Genomic DNA, 22379 nt, shown 5'->3' on the forward strand with positions numbered 1-22379 from the left:
CAGGAGATGCCTACAGGGGGAGGTTGTCACAGTTGACCTCCAATCCGTTTCTCCATCCATTGTTGTCTTTTCCCAGATCCTCCAATCATCACAGATGTAAAGGATTCCCGTCCCTTGATAGGAAAGACAGCCCTCTTGCGCTGTGAGGCCATGGCAGTGCCCGCTGCGGACTTTCAGTGGTTCAAAGATGACAAGCAGTAAGTCTGTGTTTCCCCATCTCCTTCAGCATCATTCATGGTGCTCTGCCAACATTTTAGAGCAGAGTTTTTTCAGATGTCTTCAACTCCTAGAGTACCTTTGGATAGATTGGGTAGAAGTGCTGAAATTGAAAGGCCAACATATCTCGCAAGGATGCTTGGAGAACCCTTGTTTTAGACAGGCCTCAGCCCATTGGTTTTGTTCCTGGAAAGGACAGTAACCTTGGGATCCATGAGATAGGGAGCCTACAAGCTCATTCCATGAAATGGAATATATATCTTAGTGTGCCTCAACTGTTCTTGCTTGTTGTCCTTTATGTGGAGTTTTGTTGCATTTCATTTTATCTTTTATTGTTGTACCCTGCCTAGTGTTGCATTTGGGAGTTGGATGGTCATATAAATCCAGTGAATACATACATACAGTATATCAGTGGTTCTCAACCTGTGGGTCGGGACCCCATTTGGGGTCGAACGACCATTTCACGGGGGTTGCCAAACAAGGCTGTCCGCCATTTTTCCCCCTTTTCTTTGGCCACGGCCCTGGCACCCGGTGATGTATAAGTGGTTGGGGGTCACCACAACATGGGGAACTGTATTATGGGGTCACGGCATTAGAAAGGTTGAGAACCACTGCAGTATATGCTCACTTTTTCCTCAGATTGAAGGAGAACTCTTTAAAATTGGAAGAGAACCTCACAGTAGTGACCAAAATTGTGGAAACCTTTTGGGAAAAGTGTACAGTAGAAATGCCACCTTTGGTTAAGTTTCCACCCATTTTTCTTCTAATTTCTTTATAACTGTAGCCTTGTTCACTTAATAATACTCTTTTACATCGCTTTCTGGGCAACCAGTCAACTCTTTGCACCATTACTTTAATTTTGTTACGTTTTACAAGCTCACTAAATGAAAGAACACAAAAAAACCCCAACCAACTTGATAGCGATCCCATAACACACTGACAAATGTCCTCCTCTCAGCTTCAAAACATGACATCAATCACTGAATCCTACCGTGATCTGATTGGCTCATGGCCAAAACAAGATGACACCTGATTGGCTCTCTAAACACTCGTGCTCATTGGCTGCAATCAGTGAAGGAAAGCTACCTGATATCAACCTAAGCAAGTTGTGCTTCCTTTTTCTGGTTATTTGGCTATAAATTTGGCATTTTGTCTACCTATCGAGTCCTTACCCAGGACCTGGGATAGGCAGATGTTGATGTTTGATAGTATTACAGGTATCGTCACAGGATGGAAGCAGTTCCTAGTAAGGCCGCCTTTTGCAATTGACTAATGGCAAATTTGTCAATGCCAATGGTGTTCAAGTGGTGCTCCAGTTGTTTTGGGATTGCACCCAAGGAGCCTATGACTATTGGTACTACCCTTGCTTACATTTGCCACAGTCTTTCTATTGCTATTTGTAGGTCTTTGTATTTTGTTATCTTCTCCAGTTCTTTCTCATCTATTCTGCTGTCTCCAGGCACTGCCACGTCCACTATCCAGACTTTTTTGTCTTTCTTGTCGACAATTGTTAAGTCTGGGGTGTTATGTTGCAGCTGCTTGTCTGTTTGAATTCTGAAGTCCCAGAGCAGTTTAACTTTATCATTTTCTATGACTTTCTCTATTTTATGATCCCACCAGTTTTTGCTTACAGGCAAATGATATTATTATTATTATTATTATTATTATTATTATTATTATTATTATAATATAATCTTATGGTACTACTCCTCAAAAAAAGTGGTTTTATTAGCCATCAAACCTCAAAAATACACTTTTCCCAAAAGGTTTCCACAGTTTTGGCCACTACTGTATATCTTTGCACTAATTCAAGCAAAGGATCTATATATAGCAGGGCTGCCCAAACTTGACAACTTTAAAACCTGTGAACTTCAATATGGCTGGCTGGGGAATTCTGGGACCCTGATCAATAGCTGCCTGTTGAAGATGCTTTAATTTGGATTTCAAAAGAAAGGAGTCCTTCAGCTCATCTGGCCTCAAGCCCTCCAGGGTTTTTTAGACTTAATCTGAGAGTTCTGAACTGGGCTCAGAAACCAGCTGGAAATCGATGCAGTTAGTGAAGTAGTAGCTTAAGAAATGATCGGATAGTCTAGTACAGTGATGGCGAACCTTTTAGAGATCAAGTGCCCAAAAACTGGCCCCGCCCCTGCTCCCATTCCACCCCCTGCCCCGCCCCCGCCCCGCCTGCCCGCAGGGCCACTCACCGCCTCCAGGGCCCACCGCAGATTGCCCAGGCAGCCCAGCAGCGCCATGGCAGCCACGCCCTCTCCCCGCGCCCTGCAGTATCAACTGTGCACAATGGGGCGTGAGGGCAGAGTCTTGTCTACGCTGCCTGGCTGCCATGTCCTTGGCTGCACTGCTCCGCGTGGGCCACGCTCGGGGGCGACTCTCCTCCAGGGGGGCTGCTGGTGAGGGGGTTGCAGGGGGAGGCAAGGCTGGGGCAACAGCACATGTGCCCACAGAGAGGGCTCCGAGTGCGGTCTCTGGCACCCGTGCCATAGGTTCGCCACCACTGGTCTAGTATAATAGATGGGAAAATAGTCTGGTGCAGAAGACAGACAAATAGCGCAGGGTGAGCGATCTGTCTGTGCGGCCAGGCTGTGTGTGTGTCTCATTAGTTAAACATCATTCCATGCTTCTTCCCTTCTGAATTGCAGTCGTATTAAACAATCTTGTGGCACATAGTCATGGATCTTTCGTGCAGATTAATTTGTGACCCACCGAGCAGAACGTGATGCCTCAGTCGTGTGTGGTATCCTATCCCTCGGGCAAGGCGGGAGCCTGCATGGGGGAGGTGATAAACCTCCCATGTTGGCTGCCTGCCTGGGATTGCAGTGGCAAAGGGCTTGTGAGCACCTGGCAAGCCCCAAACAATGACTAAGCTCAGCTTGGAGGGGGTGGGAAAACGGCTACCACAAGTGCGGTAGATCTATGGCTTTTTCGGTTGCGCATTTTGCTAAACACTCTTGATTGTTCCTGGACAATTATTTCTGTAATCCTGGCAGCCACGACATACCGGTCAAAGTATGTTGAAGATACCTAGATTAGCAAGCCTCTGGAGATGAAGACATTCTAGGCCCATAAATCAGGAGGGCAGCTCTGAAGGCCATAACATTCTGAAGTTGATTAATTTATTTATAGCCTGCCTTTTATTATTTTTACAAATAACGCAGGGTGTCAAACATATTCAACACACCTTCCTCTTCTGTTTTCCCCACAACAACAATCCAGTGGGGTAAATTGGGTTAAGAGAGAGTGACTGGTCCAAGTTTTCATGCCTAAGGCAAGACTAGAATTCACCATCTCCTGGTGATTGGTCCAAAAGCACTCAGCTGGCTTTCATGCCTAAGATGGGACTAGAATTCACTGTTTCCTGGTGATTGGCCCAAAGTCATCTAGCCAGATTTCATACCTACGGCAGGACTAGAACTTACCATCTCCTGGTGATTGGCCCAAAGTCAGCCAGCCAGTTTGCATGCCTAGAACTCACAGTCTCCAGCTTTTTAGCCTGGTACCCTAACCACTAGACCAGGGGTTCTCAACCTTGGCAACTTTAAGACTTGTGGACTTCAACTCCCAGAATTCCTCAGCCAGCAAAGCTGGCTGAGGAATTCTGGGAGTTGAAGTCCACAAGTCTTAAAGTTGCCAAGGTTGAGAACCCCTGCATTAGACCAAATTGATTCTTGTTGCATTTATTTCACAAGCCAAGGGCTCCTAATTTGCTGCTTCTTTAAAGTCCAGCTAGTTGCCCAATACCGTATTTTCAACATTCAATCTCCTCAAATTCTCAGGGCCTTCTGGAAGATTTCTTGCTAAACAGGGGTTAGGTGGGAAGGAAACAGAGGGCATACAGATGTAATCTCACAGTTATGGGCTAACAATACCCATTTTCAGTTGTATAATGTCCCCACCCTTGAGAAATCTAAATTTGTTTGATAGCAGCATAGCAGAGATTATATCTAAAAGCAGAACAGCTATTCCTGGGCAAAGAGAGGTATAATTGTGCAGGGAACAAGTTGTTATTATTCTGTCTTTCTGGGCTTACGAAAGAATGGAGACCACCTGTTTTTCAGGACCAATTTCCAGTTTTGCCAAGACTGACATCTGACAACGTGATTTTCCGATGGATTCCAGATCAGCCTCTCTTCCATTTCTCTTCCATTGTTAAGCTGCTGATAAACGTTCTTGATCCAAATCTCCTGGGTCCTGGGGGTGCTGTTTTTTTTATTATAATTACTTAGAGAAGGGAAACTGCCAGTCCTTATCTTTTATTAGGAAACAGTGACAGGTTAGTGGGTGTGCAGAAAGTCAAAATGCCAAAGGAAAGGGAACACTATAACCACCACACAATATGAGATGGGAGGGAAGGACTCAGCCATGCCAAGATGTAAAACTCAAAAAATTGATAATTGTCAGGCTGTAGAATGTGCTTTATACCATCCCAGTCATAAAATCCTGAAGTTGCATTTGGTGCACAAGCAAAGACTCTTAATTTGGTGGGCTATGGAATCAAACTTTGTATTATGTAAGGCAGGCATGTCAAATTTGCGACGTCACATGACGTCGCACAACGTATCGGGCCGGTTTTGCCATTGCCGGCAATGGAGTGGGCGCGGCTTCCACGTGACGCATCCGGCCTGCGGGCCGGCAGTTTGACACCCCTGATGTAAGGGATCCATGATGGATCTAAAAGCCACAAGGAGGAAAGGGACGGTTGGATTGGATTCAGAGTAGTAATGCTGACAGAAATGGAGATTATGCCTTTTCTGTGTGTTTCCCCAAATCTAAATAAACTTCCCATCTGGTGACGCGATTGAAACCAGTACTTGTTCAATCTTGGCCATTTTAAGAGGTGTGGACTTCAACTCCCAGAATTCCTCAGCCAGCATGGAATTCTGGGGGTAGAAGTCTATACTTCTTAAAGTAGCCAAGGTTTCAAAAACACGGGTTTAAATGATGGAACCTGTAGCAGAGTTACACAGAAAAATGTTTAATGGTGAATCCCGCTATTTTATTTCCTCATATTTCTTGTGAGGTGGAACAAGGTTTTGGGAAGCCCATTTCTATCAGTTATATCAGGGGAATTTCCTCCCTTCACAAGTAGCTTTGATTTACTCTAATCTGGTGTTCCTTTGTGTCACCGGAAATTAACCACGGACGTAAAACTGCTGGTGGTTGTGTTTTCCAAAATCTGAAATATATAACCCCAACTGAACGAACATCTGAACGTGCACAAAAAGTCTTTCGCTGTTGAAGAACCCTTTGCCTACTTGGGATATGGATGCAAATCTTTGAGGTTGAGCAAATCTTCCAAGAAACATTAATCACCAGTTTATAGGTTTTCCCACTGGTTGAAAATTATCCAGTAAAACGAAAATGAACAACCGTGAGATATTGAATTTTATATTGCTGGACAGAAAATCTCTGCATCTCTCCATCTTTCTAATTCATATGCAATTGGAGAAAAGAGAAATGATCCTAGAAATTGCTTTAAAGGAGTAGAGCATTTCCAGCAACCTGTTTGTGAAGTGAAATATCTGATATTATTTAGTGATGAAGAGACTGAGGTGTTTGTGAGGGTTTTGTGTGTGTGTGTGTGTGTGTGTGTGTGTGTGTGTGTGTGTATGGGTGAATATCTTGCTTTTGATTATTCTGTAATCAACCCATCTCTCTACCCTTCCTTAATTCCAAGCAATTCCAAGGGAAAGCATTAGGAATTAAATAAAGATAGTCCGTGTGTCAACACTAGTAACATCAGATGTTTTTGCATGGACAGCAGATGGAAATGTAGCCATCTTTTTCCTTTTGCTTTTAGAGTTAGATTAATTCTGGGAGGGGAGATGTGAACGAGAGTCCAGCTAGACATAACAACCCTGAACCTAGCATGAGAAACAAGATTATTGTAACCAGAGCTGATAAGGAATTGAGGGCTGGAGAACTGGAGAGGAAGCCCACGCTTCAAGCTAATTCGGGAATGTGATTTGTGACTGTTAATTGGAGGAGGGAATTGTGCTTTGATACTATGTGCTCAGGGGAGGGGAATTCGGGTTTTGGCTTTGATTATGCAGTGCCAATGTTATGCAACTCAAAATAAAGATTCTTTAAGGTAAACAATGCATCAAAGTTCTTTTGAAGAGTTTCATCTGTCGGAACCATGACACCTTGACTTAGAACCTTTCATTTAATGACAGCTTGATGTTACGACACTCCCGAAAAAAAGTGACTTATGACCCGTCCTCACATTTACAACCAAGGTCATGTGATAAACATTTGGGTACTTGCCAACTGGTATGTATTTAAAACAGTGGCAGCCTCCTGGGGTCCTGGGATTGCCATTTATGACCTTCCAGCAGGCTCCTGACAAGCAAAGTCAATGGGGGGAAGCCATGCTTGATTAACAACTCCACAATTCACTTAACAATCGCAGTGATTTGCTTAAGAACCGTGGCAAAAAAAGGTTGTAAAATTGGACATGACCCACTTAACAACTGCCTTGCTTAGCAGTGGAAATTCTGGTCCCAAATGTGGTTTTAAGTCAAGGACAAACCTCTCTCCTCCCCCACCACTCTTCCAACACAAAGATCCTTTTTCTCCCTCTGTACACAATACTTTAACTACTTACTTTCTCGTTGTCTCCCTCTTCCTAGCAGATTAACTAGTGGCTTGGATGGACTGCAGATCCAGAATGAACGCACACGCTCCATATTGCTCTTCACAAATGTTACTGCTCGACATTATGGAAATTATACCTGCCTGGCTTCTAACAGTCTGGGCTCCTACAATGTCAGCTTGCGGCTTATCAGTGAGTCTTTCCTTCTCTCTCTCTTCTCATGCTTTGCAAACTCCTGGGGCTGATCGTAGATCTTGCGCCATCTACAGTACCTTTTAGAAGCCAGAGCTCCTTGTAGTACCTGGAGACAACCTCAGCTGGAGGTTGTCCTCTGGATAGATTTGTCTGTGGAGGTTCTCAGTCCTCCAGGTCGTGGTTGCCCCAAAGGGGCTTTTTCAAAAGGCAACTGGACTTTGTTTTTCCTTGAAGACATTTCTCATCCAACATGCTTCTTCAGTTCGCTTCTCATCCAAGAAGCTTCTGAAGTTCTGAAGAAGAACTGAAGAAGCTTCTTGGATGAAAAGGGAAATGTCTTCAAAGAAAAAGCGAAGTCCAATGGCCTTTTGAAAAAGCACCTTTAGAACTTTGGATAAATTGTTGACTTTTCAAGCAGAGGGTATGGGAGAAAGCCAGAAGGTGGGGGAAATTTGGCCTGTTTTCACACAGGAAAAAAAACACACCAGTGTATCCAAGGAATCTAAGCTTGGCCTTGTAGTAAAAACCTGTTGAAAGAATAGACAGTATCAGGGCAAGGTGTACGAAGCCCTTAATTTTAAGACTGTTCTAAGGATGCTGCAAGGAGCTGCATCAGATTCTAAGTTGCATCAGATTGTTCTGTCTTTGCTGCTCTCTGTGACTGGTTGTTCTTTGAGTTCTAGCTCAGAGGACATTCAGCCTCCCCTTTCATTGGTCCATTTCCTCACCTGTTGGAACCCTTGATGATGTCTCTTGGGCGTTCTGATCCTGCAACGCATAAATGGACTTCACTCTTCTTTTTGCCCTCATCTTTTAGCCACAAGTAGATTTTTAGGGCTCCCTGAGCTGTGGTGACACGGTGGTTAGTATGCAGCATTGGAGGCTGACTCTGCCCACAGCCAGGAGTTCGATCCTGACCGGCTCAAAGTTGACTCAGCCTTCCATCCTTCCCAGGTTGGTACAATGAGGACCCAGATTGTTGGGGGAAATAGGCCGATGTTGTAAACCACTCAGAAAGTGCTATAAATTAGGGGTTGCCAACCCCTGGTCCGTGGACCAGCACCGGGCCGTGACATGCAAGAAACCGGGCCGCGCAAACAAGCAAAGCCCCATCCGCGGGATGCAGGCAGCACATGAAACGACGCCCTGTCCAGTTCACAGAAAAACCTCTCTCCAAGGAACCGGTCCCTGGTGCCCAAAAGGCTGGGGGCTGTTGCTGTAAAGCCTATGGCAGTGTTTCTCAACCTTGATAATTTTAAGGCATGTGGACTTCAACTCCCAGAATTCCACAGCCAGCATTGCTGGCTGTGGAATTCTGGGAGTTGAAGTCCACATGCCTTAAAATGGTCAAGGTTGAGAAACACTGCCCTATGGAGTGGTGTATACATCTAAGTGCTATTGCTAATCCCTAGCTACTCATTGAAACCAGAACACCAACAATGGCAACCTCTTTTTTTCTTTTTTTTTTTCTCCTACCAGGACCGGGTTCTCTGGACAATGTAGCGGTGGCCAGCACAAAACCTCCTGTCCTCTTGGGCCTGCTGTCGTCTGTTTTTGTGACTCTGTTATTTAAGATTTAGGGCACCTGGGAAACGATGCAGAACAAGGCAACGGAAACAGGTGAAAAGGGAAAGAATCCAAGAGAGGGGGAGAAAGAGAGACGAAGACACCTCTACTTTCTGGAAGAAAAAAAAAATGAAGAAAGAAAGAGGGAGAGAGAGAGAGAGAGAGAGAGAAATGAAATTTTATCCAGAACCCATCACTGTGAGGGATAGAAGAAAACAAACAAAAGGACAACAAAAAAATATGCATTTGTTTCTACCGCCATTTCTCTTCACACTTCATCTCAGACACTTCCGGTTGAACTACTTGTGGTTTAACACAACTGCAAAGACACAGGGCTCTAACAGTGGATGGCAACGCATCAGTCCCCCTTCCCCTCAACCTCTGAGGTTTAATAGAGAGATCTCCTCCTCTTCCTTGGACCAGTTGGCCTTCTGAATGCACGGAACCTGGAATGTTGATTCCACAAAGAAGGTTTTTTTTTAAAAAAAAAAATTGTTATCGCTATTATGATGATTATTAATTTCCTTTGGGGTTTTTCTTTTCTTTTTTTTTTTTTTTGCTCCTTTTTTTCTGGTGGAAATGTCTCGCCAGGAGGCTACATTTGAGAGCTTCCTTTTTGTTACTTGCTAGGTTGAGAATCTTGACATTCAGTTAACCAGGTTATTTCAGGGGGTGTGGGCCAGTTGAGCAGCCAAGGATCAAGCAGAGACTCCATCGTCTTGGTAGGTCTCGTAGCCTGGGCTTCGAAGCTGTCCTTGTCGGTGTCCTCACGAGAAATATTGGCATCAGTTCAACTCACCGCGTGAAAGTGGTCCAACGTACTGCCCTTGGGGCCCCGTCTCAGCGACCCACAAGATCCTCTTTGCTGCCATCCCAGCATCTTTGGAAGAAGGATGAAAGACATCTGAATTTTTCAGGCATGGCATTTAAGCTATCGGGGTAAGAGGTAACTGTTCTGTTGTCTAGAGACAAAGACTAGAAAAATAGGAACGTGCGGTCTGGCTCTTTGATCATCCTGGAAATTTCCTTGCTTTTTACCTTTGGGGTGGGGTATATTATTCGCTGGAAAACCGTGGCTTGGGACATCTGCCAGCTCTTTGATTCACTTCTGTTGTCCTTTCTTTTCTTTTGCACTTTTCACAAAACCTTTTCCCTCCTCCCGACAAGTCATGTCACCCCTTCACACAACTGGCTGACTTAACAGCTTCTCTCTCGGTGATAGGTTTCTTAACGAAAGGACCCTGGCCTGAATTTTTTTTCTTTTTTTCTATCTCTGTTCTGATTTTTTTAAATTTTATTTTCGTTTCGAGAAATACTCTGACCTTCTTCTTCTTAAGGATTGCACTTTGGAGTATGGGATCACAGGTGTGCTTATTCAGTACTTCTGCATTTGGAAACAACTCAGTGTGTGCGGTAGAGTGTAGAAATTGGTATCTAGAGATAGCATGCAAAAATGTAAGCGCTCATCGTCCTTCCAGTTGCAAAGATAAAGATAAAGAGTATGTCAACAAATCTGCTAATGTAACAAGCTCAAAATTCTTTCTTATCATGGTTTGTTACTTATACATATCATGGTAGGTTTATAAAGTTGCACCATTAGGGTTGATAATAGGGTGTATTCACACCCTCTGTTTAACCATGTTACTGAATTCACACATTTTCTGATATTGCACAATATATTAAGCCCTAAACACATCCAAATGGCCTGGTTTCAGACTTAAAAGAATTACAGTAGCCAGGATTGAAACTTGTCAAGTGTAGCATGCTGTGTGAATGCAGGCATTACGTCCATATCATATTTGGTTAAACATGTTGTGTGAATGCAGCATGTTGCCTTCCCCAAGAGAAAACAGTTGGAAGTGGAAAATATTTGTGTGTAGCAAATGCGCTTATCCTGCTTTTGCGTCTGGATATAGTTTGACAGTTTTCTATCTTTGTTGTTGTTAATTGCGAAGTCATGTCCGACCCATCGCGACCCCATGGACAACGTTCCTCCAGGTCTTCCTGTCCTCTACCATCTTCTGGAGTCCATTTAAGTTCTCACCTACTGCTTCAGTGACTCCATCCAGCCATCATTCTCTGTCGTCCCCTTCTTCTATTGCCCTCAATCTTTCCCAGCATTAGGCCCTTTTCCAGTGAGTCCTTCCTTCTCATTAGGTGGCCAAAGTATTTTCTGTCTTTAAGAGGTTGAAATTACAGGTAACAGAAGACAAATGATTCTGGTAAAAACTAGAGTAAGATGCATGGGACAAGGCCTGTCAAGCAAAGATGGAATTTCTTCCCTAAATCTTTTAGTACTGCTTTCCTCTGGCTTTGTTCACACAACATAGGTAGCTTGGTTATAGAGTTTATCCATTTCCTGGGTTTACACAGCAAATGAACCTAATGGACTGGGTTCACACAATATGCCAGATCATTTTTTTTTTTAAAAAAAAAAAAACCCAACAACTAAACAAGGTTAAAAGTAACCAAAGTTGGCATGTTGTGTGAATACATCCATTGGATGTGTAACTGAGCTAGCTGAAAGTGTTGGGTGGACCCAGGCACGAAGCCCTGGTGCTAAATTCCTCTCTCTGTTTAGAAAGGAATTCGTGTCTCCACATGGAAAGAAAAATTAGGTAGAAAAATTCCTATCACATGTATGAAGTATGAAGGTTTTGGAAACAAGGAAGTTTGGGAAGAAGTAGAAAAGTTTGTCTTGAGATCTTTCTGGGCTGCATGAGTGGATATTTTGCAAACTTGGCCACTTTGAAACGTATGGATTTCAACTTGCTAGCTGGGGAATTCTGGGTGTTGAAATCCACCATCTGAAAGTGGCCAGGTTTGAGAATTACTGCTTCACCGGGTAGCTCTGTCTAACAAGCCAAAACTTCTCTGAATCCCAGACAGGTGTAAATTGAATTAATTAAATTCCCTACCTAATCCAATTCTTTCATCAGAAAGTGTTATTTTTTTTCAACACCATGGTATACATCCTCCTAACATAGCACAAGGAATAGAAGAGCACCATTTCTGAATATGCTAGGACAGTGGTGGCGAACCTATGGCATGGGTGCCAGAGGCGGCACTCAGAGCCTTCTCTGTGGACACGCGCACCGTCGCCCCAGTCCTAGGCCTTCAGCTGGGTTTTATAAAACCTTTTCGCTTTAGGCCTCCACCGCCGTGTGCAAAAAAAAAAAAAAAAAAAAAGGTTCAATCAGTCAATTTCAACTTCTCGCAGGGAAAAAAAAAAGATCTTGCAAAGTTGGGATTGATTGATTGAACTTTTTAGTCCCACCCCGTCTGCCATTACCACCACAGCCATGCCCACCCAATGGGCCACACCCACCCAATGGGCTACACCCACCCAATCGGCCTCGCCCACTCAATGGGCCACACCCACCCGGCACCCGACGATGTATAAGTGGGTTTTGGGTTGCAGTTTGGGCATTCGGTCTCTAAAAGGTTCGCCATCACTGTGCTCGGAGGAAGAGGATGAAAATGCACCAAGAATAACTGATTTAATTATATTTGCATGTTTGTTTGTTTTTTTAAATATATTATTAAGAATTTTTTCATACAATAAAAGGTAAATTTTAAATAAGGAAAGAAAGAAAGAGAAGTAAAAAAAGTGCAAAAAAAGGGAAAACGAAAGAAAAAAAAAGCTAAAGCGAAGAAATATAAGGATGACTTTCCAACCTTCTTTTCAACAGATATTTACAATCTTATTACCTCTTCTCCCTCTTAAAGGTGATATAATTACAGCTGCATCTTCTTGACCTTGTCTCTGGCATCTTTGCTGTGATTTTCGTAGCTTTCTATAGGTAGCCCTCGATTTACAACCGTTCATTCAGTGACCATTAAAAGTTACTACAGCACTGAAAAAAAAGTGACTAACAGTCCTCACACTTATGAATGTTGTAGCATTTCTCCCCCCCTCTACCCCGGATCACAAATCATGTGATCAAAATTCGGGAGCTTGGCAACCAGCATATGTTTATTATCGTTGCGGTGTCCTGGGCTCATGTGATAATCACCTTTGTGACTTTCCCAGCCAGCTTCCGACAAGCAAAGTCAATGGGGGAAGCTGGATTCACTTAACAACCTCCAGATTTACTTAACAACCATGGCAAAAAGCTTGTAAAATCAAGTGCAATTAGCAATGGAAGTTCTGATAGGTCGAGGACTCTACCTGCATTTCTTTTCTGACATTGACTCCGTCATGTTTGCTACCTGGAGGTCCCTGTTTTCATGATGCTGCAGTAGGAAACGCTGCCTTGTTTTTTCGTAGTATTACAAATCACTGATGGAGAAAAAGGTGAAGAAGGAATTGTGGGGGGAATGCAAGTATGCGTTTTCTCTAAAGTATCCCCAATCCTCTACCCATTCCTTGACCAAAAAGTGAATATATATTCACGTGTTTTGTTTCCACAGCTTAGAAACGCAAGCTTCCAGTTTCCCTAACGGCTCACGTCTGTTTCCGAGGCAAAGCCGGCGAAATATGCAAAAAGAAATGATGTACTGTATTTCCACCGTTGATTTAAGTTGTTAACACCTCAGCTTTTCTCCACCCTAACATTTGTTGAGTATTATACAGGTATCTGAGGTTTAGTTCACATTTAAAGACAGATTATGTGCAGCTCAAATGCAGCTTTGTCGAAAACCACCGCGAGAGACACGTCATTGGCTGTGATCACGTCAGTGGAAGTCAGCTTCTAAGCTCTGAGCTTTCCTTTGGCAAAGCTGTGATAAGTATGAAAATAGGCTGAGTATTTTCTTGCTGCCGAAACCCCCAGGCCAGTGGTTCTCAATCTTTTTAATGCCGCGACCCCCGACCGGTCGTAAGTCGAGGATTACTCAACCGGTCGTAAGTCGAGGACTATTCAACTGGTGCAGCATCGTTTGCAGAATGGGACTTTTGGCGGGCTCAGCAGGGCAGAGACAGCCTGGACAATTCCTATTGGCTTTGAAAGCCAATAGAATTAGACTCTATTCAAGAGAGTCTATTCTATTGGCTTTCAAAAGCCAATAGAATAAAAGGGAGTAGCACAGCTAAAGGAAAAAAAATGGCGGACTGCGTTGTTTGGCGACCCCCGTGAAATGGTCGTTCGACCCCAAATGGGGTCCCGACCCACAGGTTGAGAACCACTGCCCCAGGCATGATGGAGTAGCTTCGGGGCTTGGCTTGCCCAAAATTTGGAAAATGCATAACTTGTTGCATTTTCCCCTCTCTGCCCCCCCCGAAACAAAAGAGATATATAGGTAGTCCTCAGCTTACAGCAGTTTGTTTAGTGACAGTTCAAAGTTACAACAACATTGAAAAACATGACTTATGGCCGTTTTTCACACTTACGACCATTCTAGCATCCCCAGGGTCATGTGATCAAAATTCAGACATCTGGCAACTGAGTCATTATTTATGACGGTTGCAGCATCCCGGGGTCACGTGACCCCCCTTTTGTGAATGTCTGGACAAGCAAAGTCAGTGGGGAAGCCCCACTTAACAACTATGTTATTAACAACTGCAGTGATTCACTTAATAACTGTGGCAAGAAAGGTCATAAAATGGGGCCAAACTCACTCAACTCTTTCGCTTAGCAATAGAAATTTTGGATTCAATTGTGGTCATAAGTGGAAGACTACCTGTATAAGATGTATATATCCATTTATTTTAAATATATATATAATCCTTTGAACTATGGTCCTGGAGAAGACTCCTGTGAGTCCCTTGGACTGCAAGGCGTTCAAACCAGTCAGTCCTAGAAGAGATCAACCCCGACTGCTCTTTAGAAGGCCAGATCCTGAAGTTAAAACTCAAGTTCTCTGGCCACCTAATGAGAAGGAAGGACTCACTGGAGAAGAGCCTGATGCTGGGAAAGATGGAGGGCAATAGAAGAAGGGGACGACAGAGAATGAGGTGGCTGGATGGAGTCACTGAAGCAGTAGGCCTGAGCTTAAATGGACTCCAGAAGATGGTAGAGGATAGGAAGGCCTGGAGGAATGTTGTCCATGGGTTCGCGATGGGTCGGACACGACTTCGCAACTAACAACAACAAATAATCCAATTATGAGTGATGCTCCTTATTATATGAGGAAATGTCAAATTTTACCAAAAATGAAATAGGAGTAGAACAAACTCAATTTCAGAGGCTTTGGAGGCCATGCGAGAACACACCCCATTCTCACACAGTCTTGGCAGCCTCTGAAAATCACAGGAGAACAGAGTATGCTTTCAAGAATAGCTGTTTGTGGAGATTCTCCATCATCCAGGTCCTATTTGTCTCAAAAGTGATTTTTCAAAAGGCAACTGGATTGTTTTTCTCTTGAAGAGAAAGAAGACATTTCACTTCTTATCCAAGAAGCTCCATCGGGGCTTTGCCGATTCATTTTCTTGGATAAAAAGCAACGCATCTTCTTTCTCAAGGAAAAAACTGGTTCAGCTGCCTTTTGAAAAAAGCACCTTTGAATCAAGAATAGTTGTTGTTGGAGTTGGCGTGTCACCCAAAACATGGTGTGTCACCTTTGACATACATGTCCTAGAGGTGCCCCATCACTGCCCTAAGTCCTGTCTCCTTGGCCATCTCCGCAACTAGCCAAACTTACGCGAAGAAAGTTTGCTTTTAAAATGGGGTTTGTTAGGTAAAATGAAACGACAATTTGGCTAGCTTGCAGAGTTTATGGAAGTAGCCAAAGCCAGCTCTTCCTGGTTCTTACCTTGTTACAAAATTTCAGGTATTTGGGAGTGGAGAGTACAAGGAACTCTAGAAATAATCAAGAATGTGCACATTTTCCCAATAAAAACCAACCACTCCCTGCAGTGGATGGGCTGTTTTCTTTTTCAGCTTAATGGCACTGCAGAATCCATTTGTTCCAGGAATCTGGCAGGTGCATTTCCAAAAGTCCAGCTTTCTTTTCCTACCCTCTTTATTCTTACCTTTATTAGGCAACTATTATTATTCGGCTTTCCTTAGCCTAACCATGTCGGTTGAGCCAGATCAGTACTATAATAGGGGTCCTCAACCTTGGCAACTTTAAGACTTGTGGATTTCAACTCCCAGAATTCCTCAGCCAGCAGGAAGTTGGGAGTTGAAATCCACAAGTCTTAAAGTTGCTAAGGCTGAGGACCTCTGCTATAATATATTGCATCTGGAGAGTTTCAAATCTAGGGGAAATCCTTGTGATGGCAAGCTATACTGAAAAGCAGGGTGAAGAGAACATAATCCAGAAAGGAGATTGGGGTAAAAATTGGGGATGCAGTAACTACAGGGTGTCCTCAACTTACAACAGTTATTTAGTGACAATTTGAAGTTACAATGACACTGAAAAAATGACTCATAACCATTTTTCACACTTACAATCATTGGAGCATCCTCACAGTCATATATGTTCAAAATTCAGACACTTGAGCAACTGACTCGTATTTATGACCGCTGCAGTGTCCCAGGGTCACGTGATCCCCTTTTGTGACCTTCTGACAAGTAAAGTCAACAAGGAAGCAAGATTTACTTAACAACCATGTTACTAACTTAACAACTGTAGTGTTTCACATAACAACTGTGGCAAAAGGGTCATAAAATGGGGCAAAACTCACTCAACAAATGTCTCACTTAGGAACAGAAATTTTGGGCTCAGTTGCGATCCTAAGTCGAGGACTGCCTGTATGCTTTCAGCACAAAGGGCTCGTGGCTCTGTTGCTTAAATCTCCACATTTTTTCTTAAGGAAAAAAAAAAAATCTGGTTTGAACTGGCAGCTCTCCAAGACTGTGGTCATTTGCATACATAAGGATTAGGTCTGGATTTACTGATAAAGCTCCGGGGGATTTGCAATAGGTCATAGGGATTTCTGGTTTTGGCATTTTTAATGCCATATCTAACATAAAGAAAAAAGTGACAGTAAGGCAGACTTGAAGTTAGACTGATCCAATAAAGAAAGTTTGAAACAGCCATGAGGATGATGGGTGTGTGAATGTAGTAGGTGCTTTATTCAGTTCAGAACAGTGATGGCAAACCTTTTAGAGACCCGCTGCCCAAACTGCAATCCAAAACCCACTTATTTATCGCAAAGTGCCAGGGCTGTATCAGCATTGTGGTGCCCTCAGGGTGAGCATGGTTGCAGTGGTCACGGCAGACTGGGTGAGTGTGGCTGGGGCCAGGTCAGTGGGGGCCAGTTCCTCGCCATCTCCGGGGCATCCCTGGGGGGCTAACGCCGCATGCTCACTCACTTCCTGCCCTGTCATTTCCAAACGCCACATGATTGCTACTCTGGCGAATTCTGCTGGGGCAACAGCGCGCCTGCCCACAGAGAGGGCTCCGAGTGCCACCTCTGGCACTCGTGCCATAGGTTCGCCACCACTGGTTCAGAATATGTCTTTTGCTCCCTGGTCTGACGTCTGGATCTTGTTGTTTGAGGAAGGGAGCAAATAAGACTTGTAAATCTGAAATCTGCCCTCTCAAGGTTTAGATTCATCATTCTAGCCATTGTCTATCGACTGCAGGATGAAGGCCTCTTCCGTATGTTTCCAGCCAATACGGTCCAGGGCTTTATTTTGCGAACTGGGCCCGCAATACTTGCTGATGTTGTCAATCCAGTTTGTTTTAGGTCTCTTTAGTTCTTGTGGACATGTTTTATCAAGTGGGAGGTGAAGGTTTAGATTACCACCATATAAGTAGTCCTCTCTTAATGACCAGTTGCTTAGCAACTGTTCAAAGTTATGATGGACCCTCCTCCCCAGAAGGTACCTATGATCCAATTACAGAGTTTCAATAGTGGCACACACACACACATGCACACACACACACACACACACCTGTGGTCACATAATCGAATTTCAGGTGGTTGGCAACTGGCTCACTTTTTCAGCCAGTTGCGGCATTCTAGGGGCACATGACTGTGAGTTATGACTTTTTTTTGTTTGTTTGCCAGCTTCTGTTTTTGCCTAGGTTCTGATGAAAAACGTCCCTAGGAATGAATGAGCTTGCTTTACTCATTCTTTTTAGAACCACTGCAAAACAGGTCAGTCAGGTGGGTGTTTTGATCCCAGTGGATGTCCCAAGATAATGAGATAATGAGAAGGGTCTTCTGAAGTAAATTCCATAGGATAGCCAGTAGCACCCAAGAATAAAAAACAATGATTTCCTATTATTGCACCAGAATTGGGTACTGAGACACTTTCCTTGACTGTTCAGTACAGTAAGTACACATGAAAAGGACAGTGACACCAGTGCATTCACCATCTGGATGAATGCAGTGGGAATATGGAATATGCCTGTGTATCTACATCAGTGGTTCTCAACCTTTTTAATGCCGCGACCCCCAACCGGTCGTAAGTCGAGGACTACTCAACCGGTTGTAAGTCGAGGACTACTCAACTGGTGCAGCACCATTTGCAGAATGGGACTTTTGGCGGGCTCAGCAGGGCAGAGACAGCCTGGACAATTCCTATTGGCTTTTGAAAGCAATAGAATTAGACTCTATTCAAGAGAGTCTATTCTATTGGCTTTCAAAAGCCAATAGAATAAAAGGGAGTAGCACAGCTAAGGAAAAGGGAAAAAAATGGCGGACTGCGTTGTTTGGCGACCCCCGTGAAATGGTCGTTCGACCCCGAATGGGGTCCCGACCCACAGGCTGAGAACCACTGATCTACATGCAGATAAGTTTCCCCTAACAGAATTAAAATTGATACAGTGAAAGAAATCCTTACTTGGTAAATCAGACTACTCTTGACCGAATTTTCCAAGAGAAAAATAGTGCTAAGTTCTTTCTGTTACCCCCAGCGTTCTCTAGTTGTGTCCATGAATCACCAAGATCTGTAGGAAACCTTATCAACTGATACCTGATATAGTCTGTTTCACCAGCTATTAGCTGGCACTGTGGAGGGAAAAAAACATGAAAGATAAAGACATCTAATTAAACTCAGCTTCTGGTAGCAGTGTTTCTCAACCTTGACAATTTTAAGGCATGTGGACTTCAACTCCCAGAGTTCCACAGCCAGCAATGCTGGTTGTGGAATTCTGGGAGTTGAAGTCCACATGCCTTAAAATTGTCAAGGTTGAGAAACACTGTGGTAAAGGGATCCATGTTTCCCACAACACAGGAGTGCTTTACAATTGCCTTCTTCCAGAACTCAGTGTATTTGTTGATCGTGACAGACCAAAGAAATCCCCCTATTTTTTTTTTCCTGCTCAGCCCAACGAATAGCCTTGGAATCCTCAGGTGGTCCCTCATTCAAGTTCTAGTCAGGAAGAACCTTGCTTAGCTTCAGAAACCAGCAACTCACAGAGAGATGGTGCTGCTGTTGGTTGAGGAATGGCATGGATTAAGAAAAGCTACCATCTTAAGCATGCTTACTTCGGGCTACTGCTGAATGAATGTGCACAAGTTTATGCTACAAGAGAAGGTGTAATAAGGAGAACAGACCAGAAGAATAACCATGCATTTCATCCCTTCAGATAACCATATTTTATCCCATCACTTCCTTTCTCCATGAAGCTTACCTACTTTTGAGAAAAGGAAAAAGACTCCATCGTTGCCCAGATTTTCTACATGTTCTGGACTGCCACTGGCGTTCCTTGAGGTTAGGTTTGAGCAGTAAATGCTCCAACCCTGGAAGTTTTTAAGAAGAGACTGGACAGCCATTTGTCCGAAATGGTGTAGGGTTTCCTGCCTGAGCAGGGGGTTGGACTAGATGACCTCCAAGGTCCCTTCCAATTTTACTACTATTACTATTCTGTTGTTTTTGGAGGCCAGGTTAAATGGGAAAGCCATCATGGTAAGAAGACCTACCTTTGATGTGGATTCTCATCCAGTGTTTCTCAATCCACCCATACGGAGGGAATCCAGAATCAGAATCTGAGTAGAGCTGGAAAGAACCTGGGAAGTCTTCTAGTCCAATCCCATCCTCAAATAAGGTGACTTATACCATTTCAGACAACTGGCTGTCCAATCTCTTCTTAAAAGCCTCCAGTGTTGAAACACCCACAACTTCTGGAGGCAAGCTGTTCCACTGGTTAATTGTTCTCACTGTTAGGCAGTTTCTTCTTAATTCTAGGCTGTTTCTCTCCTTGATCAGCTTCCACCCATCGTTTCTTGTCTTGCCTTCTGGTACAACTTGATAGCCAAAGGCTTGTGTTTTATACCAGGTTTGATGGGAATGTAATCTTGAGTCTGGGAATGAAAAGCAAGCTGTCAAGGGAGAAGGGGTTCAGAAAAGATTGCTCAGTCGTAGAAAAGAAGAAAACACGAGCAGGAAGCTTAGACTAGCCCTGCCTTGATTTTGTTTTGTGTAAGAGGGAGTAGAGAAAAATTCTGGCAGCCCTCAGGATTCTGTATTATATCCCACAAGAGTATTCCTCAAAGCCCTCCTGCCCCCCAACTGCTTTTGTTTTGTGACCTTCCCTAAGTTGAAAGGCTGACATCAGGCAACATGGCACCTGCCCGGATTTATGTTAGCGAGTCAATAGTGTCCCTTAATGACAACTCTGTGATTGAACTGCCATGGCTTGTAACGTGACGGGTTTGCTTCCATCTCTCAGAGGGAGCAAAAGGTGTTTTGCACAAAAGCTAGTGAGTAGGACAAGCGTCTTCGGGATCAATGGCAGAATCCATAACTTTCTTCTGCAATAGTCTCACTGCTGTGAACGTGTTTATCAATAGATCCTGGCTTAGCTTGCACTGATGGGATGTCTTGGCCATTTTTTAATAGCCTGCTTTCCCCATGAAATGCAACCTTCTTATACTTCCCCCGCCGTTGATTGATGGGAATGGAGAAGGAAGCACAGATTTTCTCCACTAAAAAAAAGTACTCAGGTTTGAAGGATGATAACATGGATATTTGCAGTGAACAGCAAGGTGTGTTGATATCCTTCAGGTAGCTGGGTTTCTATTGACAGAATTTGATGACATTTCTAAGCATTGTTATATTTTCTGATCAGATGGGAGGGTGTCCGCATTTCCAGAGAGATGCAAGCACATTTAATTAAAGGGAAAATAGCAATTCTTCCTTCCTTCCTTCCTTCCTTCCTTCCTTCCTTCCTTCCTTCCTTCCTTCCTTCCTTCCTTCCATCCATCCATCCATCCTGGTTTGAAGGCTGCCTCCAACCATTTCTGCCTCTCCCACCAACCATGGCAGAGGGGGCCTGCTCTGGGCCCCTTCCTTGAAGCAGTCTCGCCTAACGGGACCCAGGAGATGTGCCTACTCTGCCACCATGCCTCCCTGATGGAGCACCATTCCTCCTGAGATTTAGATGGCCCAACCTTGTCAGCTTCCCGAAAAGCTTTAAAAACTTGGCTCATCCCTCAGGATGCTAAGGGTGCCTGATGGCTTGGTTGTGTTGTTGGATGAAAGTCAGCTTGAGGACTGCATTATATTAATGGTATCATTGTGTTCGTTTTTCAACTGTGTTTTCATGGTTATGGATTTGATGTATGGTTAGCTGCCCGGAGTCCCAGATGTACTGTATATTTAAAAAAAAAAAACAAATAATAAAGAGGAGCATCAGCAGATCTTTCAGCCAAGATGTGATTCTAGATTCTCCTGCACAACATTTTTGAAGGATAGGCTCTAGTGAGCTTGAGAGTAATTGGTGTTATTGCTATTGTAATTCCCATGAAGGCAAATATAATTAGGGTGAAAGGATGATGTGAATGAGTGATAGTGGTGGTGGGGCCTAAGCATCCAGCTCTGGAGGAAATAGAGTCCCAATAGCACTTCCTCACAGTCCTATCATAGAACTAGATCAGTGGTTCTCAACCTTTTTAATGCCACGACCTCCAACCGGTCGTAAGTCGAGGACTACTCAACTGGTCGTAAGTTGAGGACTACTCAACTGGTGCAGCACCGTTTGCAGAATGGGACTTTTGGCAGGCTCAGCAGGGCAGAGACAGCCTGGACAATTCCTATTGGCTTTTGAAAGCCAATAGAATAAAAGGGAGTAGCACAGCTAAGGAAAAGGGGAAAAAAATGGCGGACTGCGTTGTTTGGAGACCCCCGTGAAATGGTTGTTCGACCCAAAATGAGGTCCCGACCCACAGGTTGAGAATCACTGAACTCAAGGAAGGATAATACTTACAAGCCCCTTTATCAGAAGCAGATACTGAGATTTCTGGAGAATAACAGATTTTGGACGTCTTCCAGTCCAACCCCCTGCTCAAGCAGGAGACCCTATACCATTCCAGACAAATGGTTGTCCCATCTCTTCTTAAAAAAACTCCAGTGTTGGAGCACCCAAACTTCTGGAGGCAAGTCGTTCCACTGATTAATTGTTCCCCCTGTCAGGAAATTTTTCCCTAGTTCTAGGTTGCTTCTCTCCTTGATTAGTTTCTGTCCATTGTTTCTTGTCTTGCCTTCTGGTGCTTTGGGGAATGAGTTGGAGTTGGATTTCCTCCAGGCTGGAGAAAATCCCTGTATGGCTTCATAGCCAAAGAGTTGTGTTTTATACCAGGTGTGATGGAGGAGTGTAATCTGGAGTCTGGGAATGAGGAGCGAGCTGGTTAAGGGAGAAGGAGTTCATGAAAGATTACTCAGTCCTGGGAAAGAAGGAAACATGAGCAAGAAGCTCAGACTAGCCTTGCCTTGATTTCGTTTGGTGTAAGATGGAGTAGGAAAGATGGAGGGCAATAGAAGAAGGGGATGACAGAGAATGAGGTGGCTGGAGGGAGTCACTGAAGCAGTAGGCGTGAGCTTCAATGGACTCCAGAAGATGGTAGAGGACAGGAAGTCCTGGAGGAATGTTGTCCATGGGGTAGCGATGGGTTGGACACGACTTCGCAACTAACAACAACAAAGATGGAGTAGAGGAAAATTCTGGCAGGTTC

General features: G+C 43.9%; 1 protein-coding gene across 2 annotated transcripts in view; it reads left to right on the plus strand.

Moving 5' to 3' along the window:
• Positions 1-10588, plus strand: part of IGLON5 (IgLON family member 5) — a 114973-nt gene extending 104385 nt beyond the window's left edge. Inside the window, exons 6-8 of one of the 2 annotated variants that reach the window (XM_039322709.1) lie at positions 77-197; positions 6864-7018; positions 8501-10588. In XM_039322709.1, the coding sequence (XP_039178643.1) occupies positions 77-197; positions 6864-7018; positions 8501-8601 (377 nt within the window). In that variant the 3' untranslated portion in view covers positions 8602-10588. The remainder of the gene's footprint in view (positions 1-76; positions 198-6863; positions 7019-8500) is intronic. The other variant, XM_039322710.1, reaches the window with a different exon arrangement.
• Positions 10589-22379: the final 11791 nt, after the last annotated feature.

The sequence above is a fragment of the Crotalus tigris genome, unplaced genomic scaffold (genome assembly GCF_016545835.1).
Source record: "Crotalus tigris isolate CLP2741 ecotype Arizona unplaced genomic scaffold, ASM1654583v1 scf7180000024119.3904262, whole genome shotgun sequence".
Lineage (NCBI taxonomy): Eukaryota > Metazoa > Chordata > Lepidosauria > Squamata > Viperidae > Crotalus > Crotalus tigris.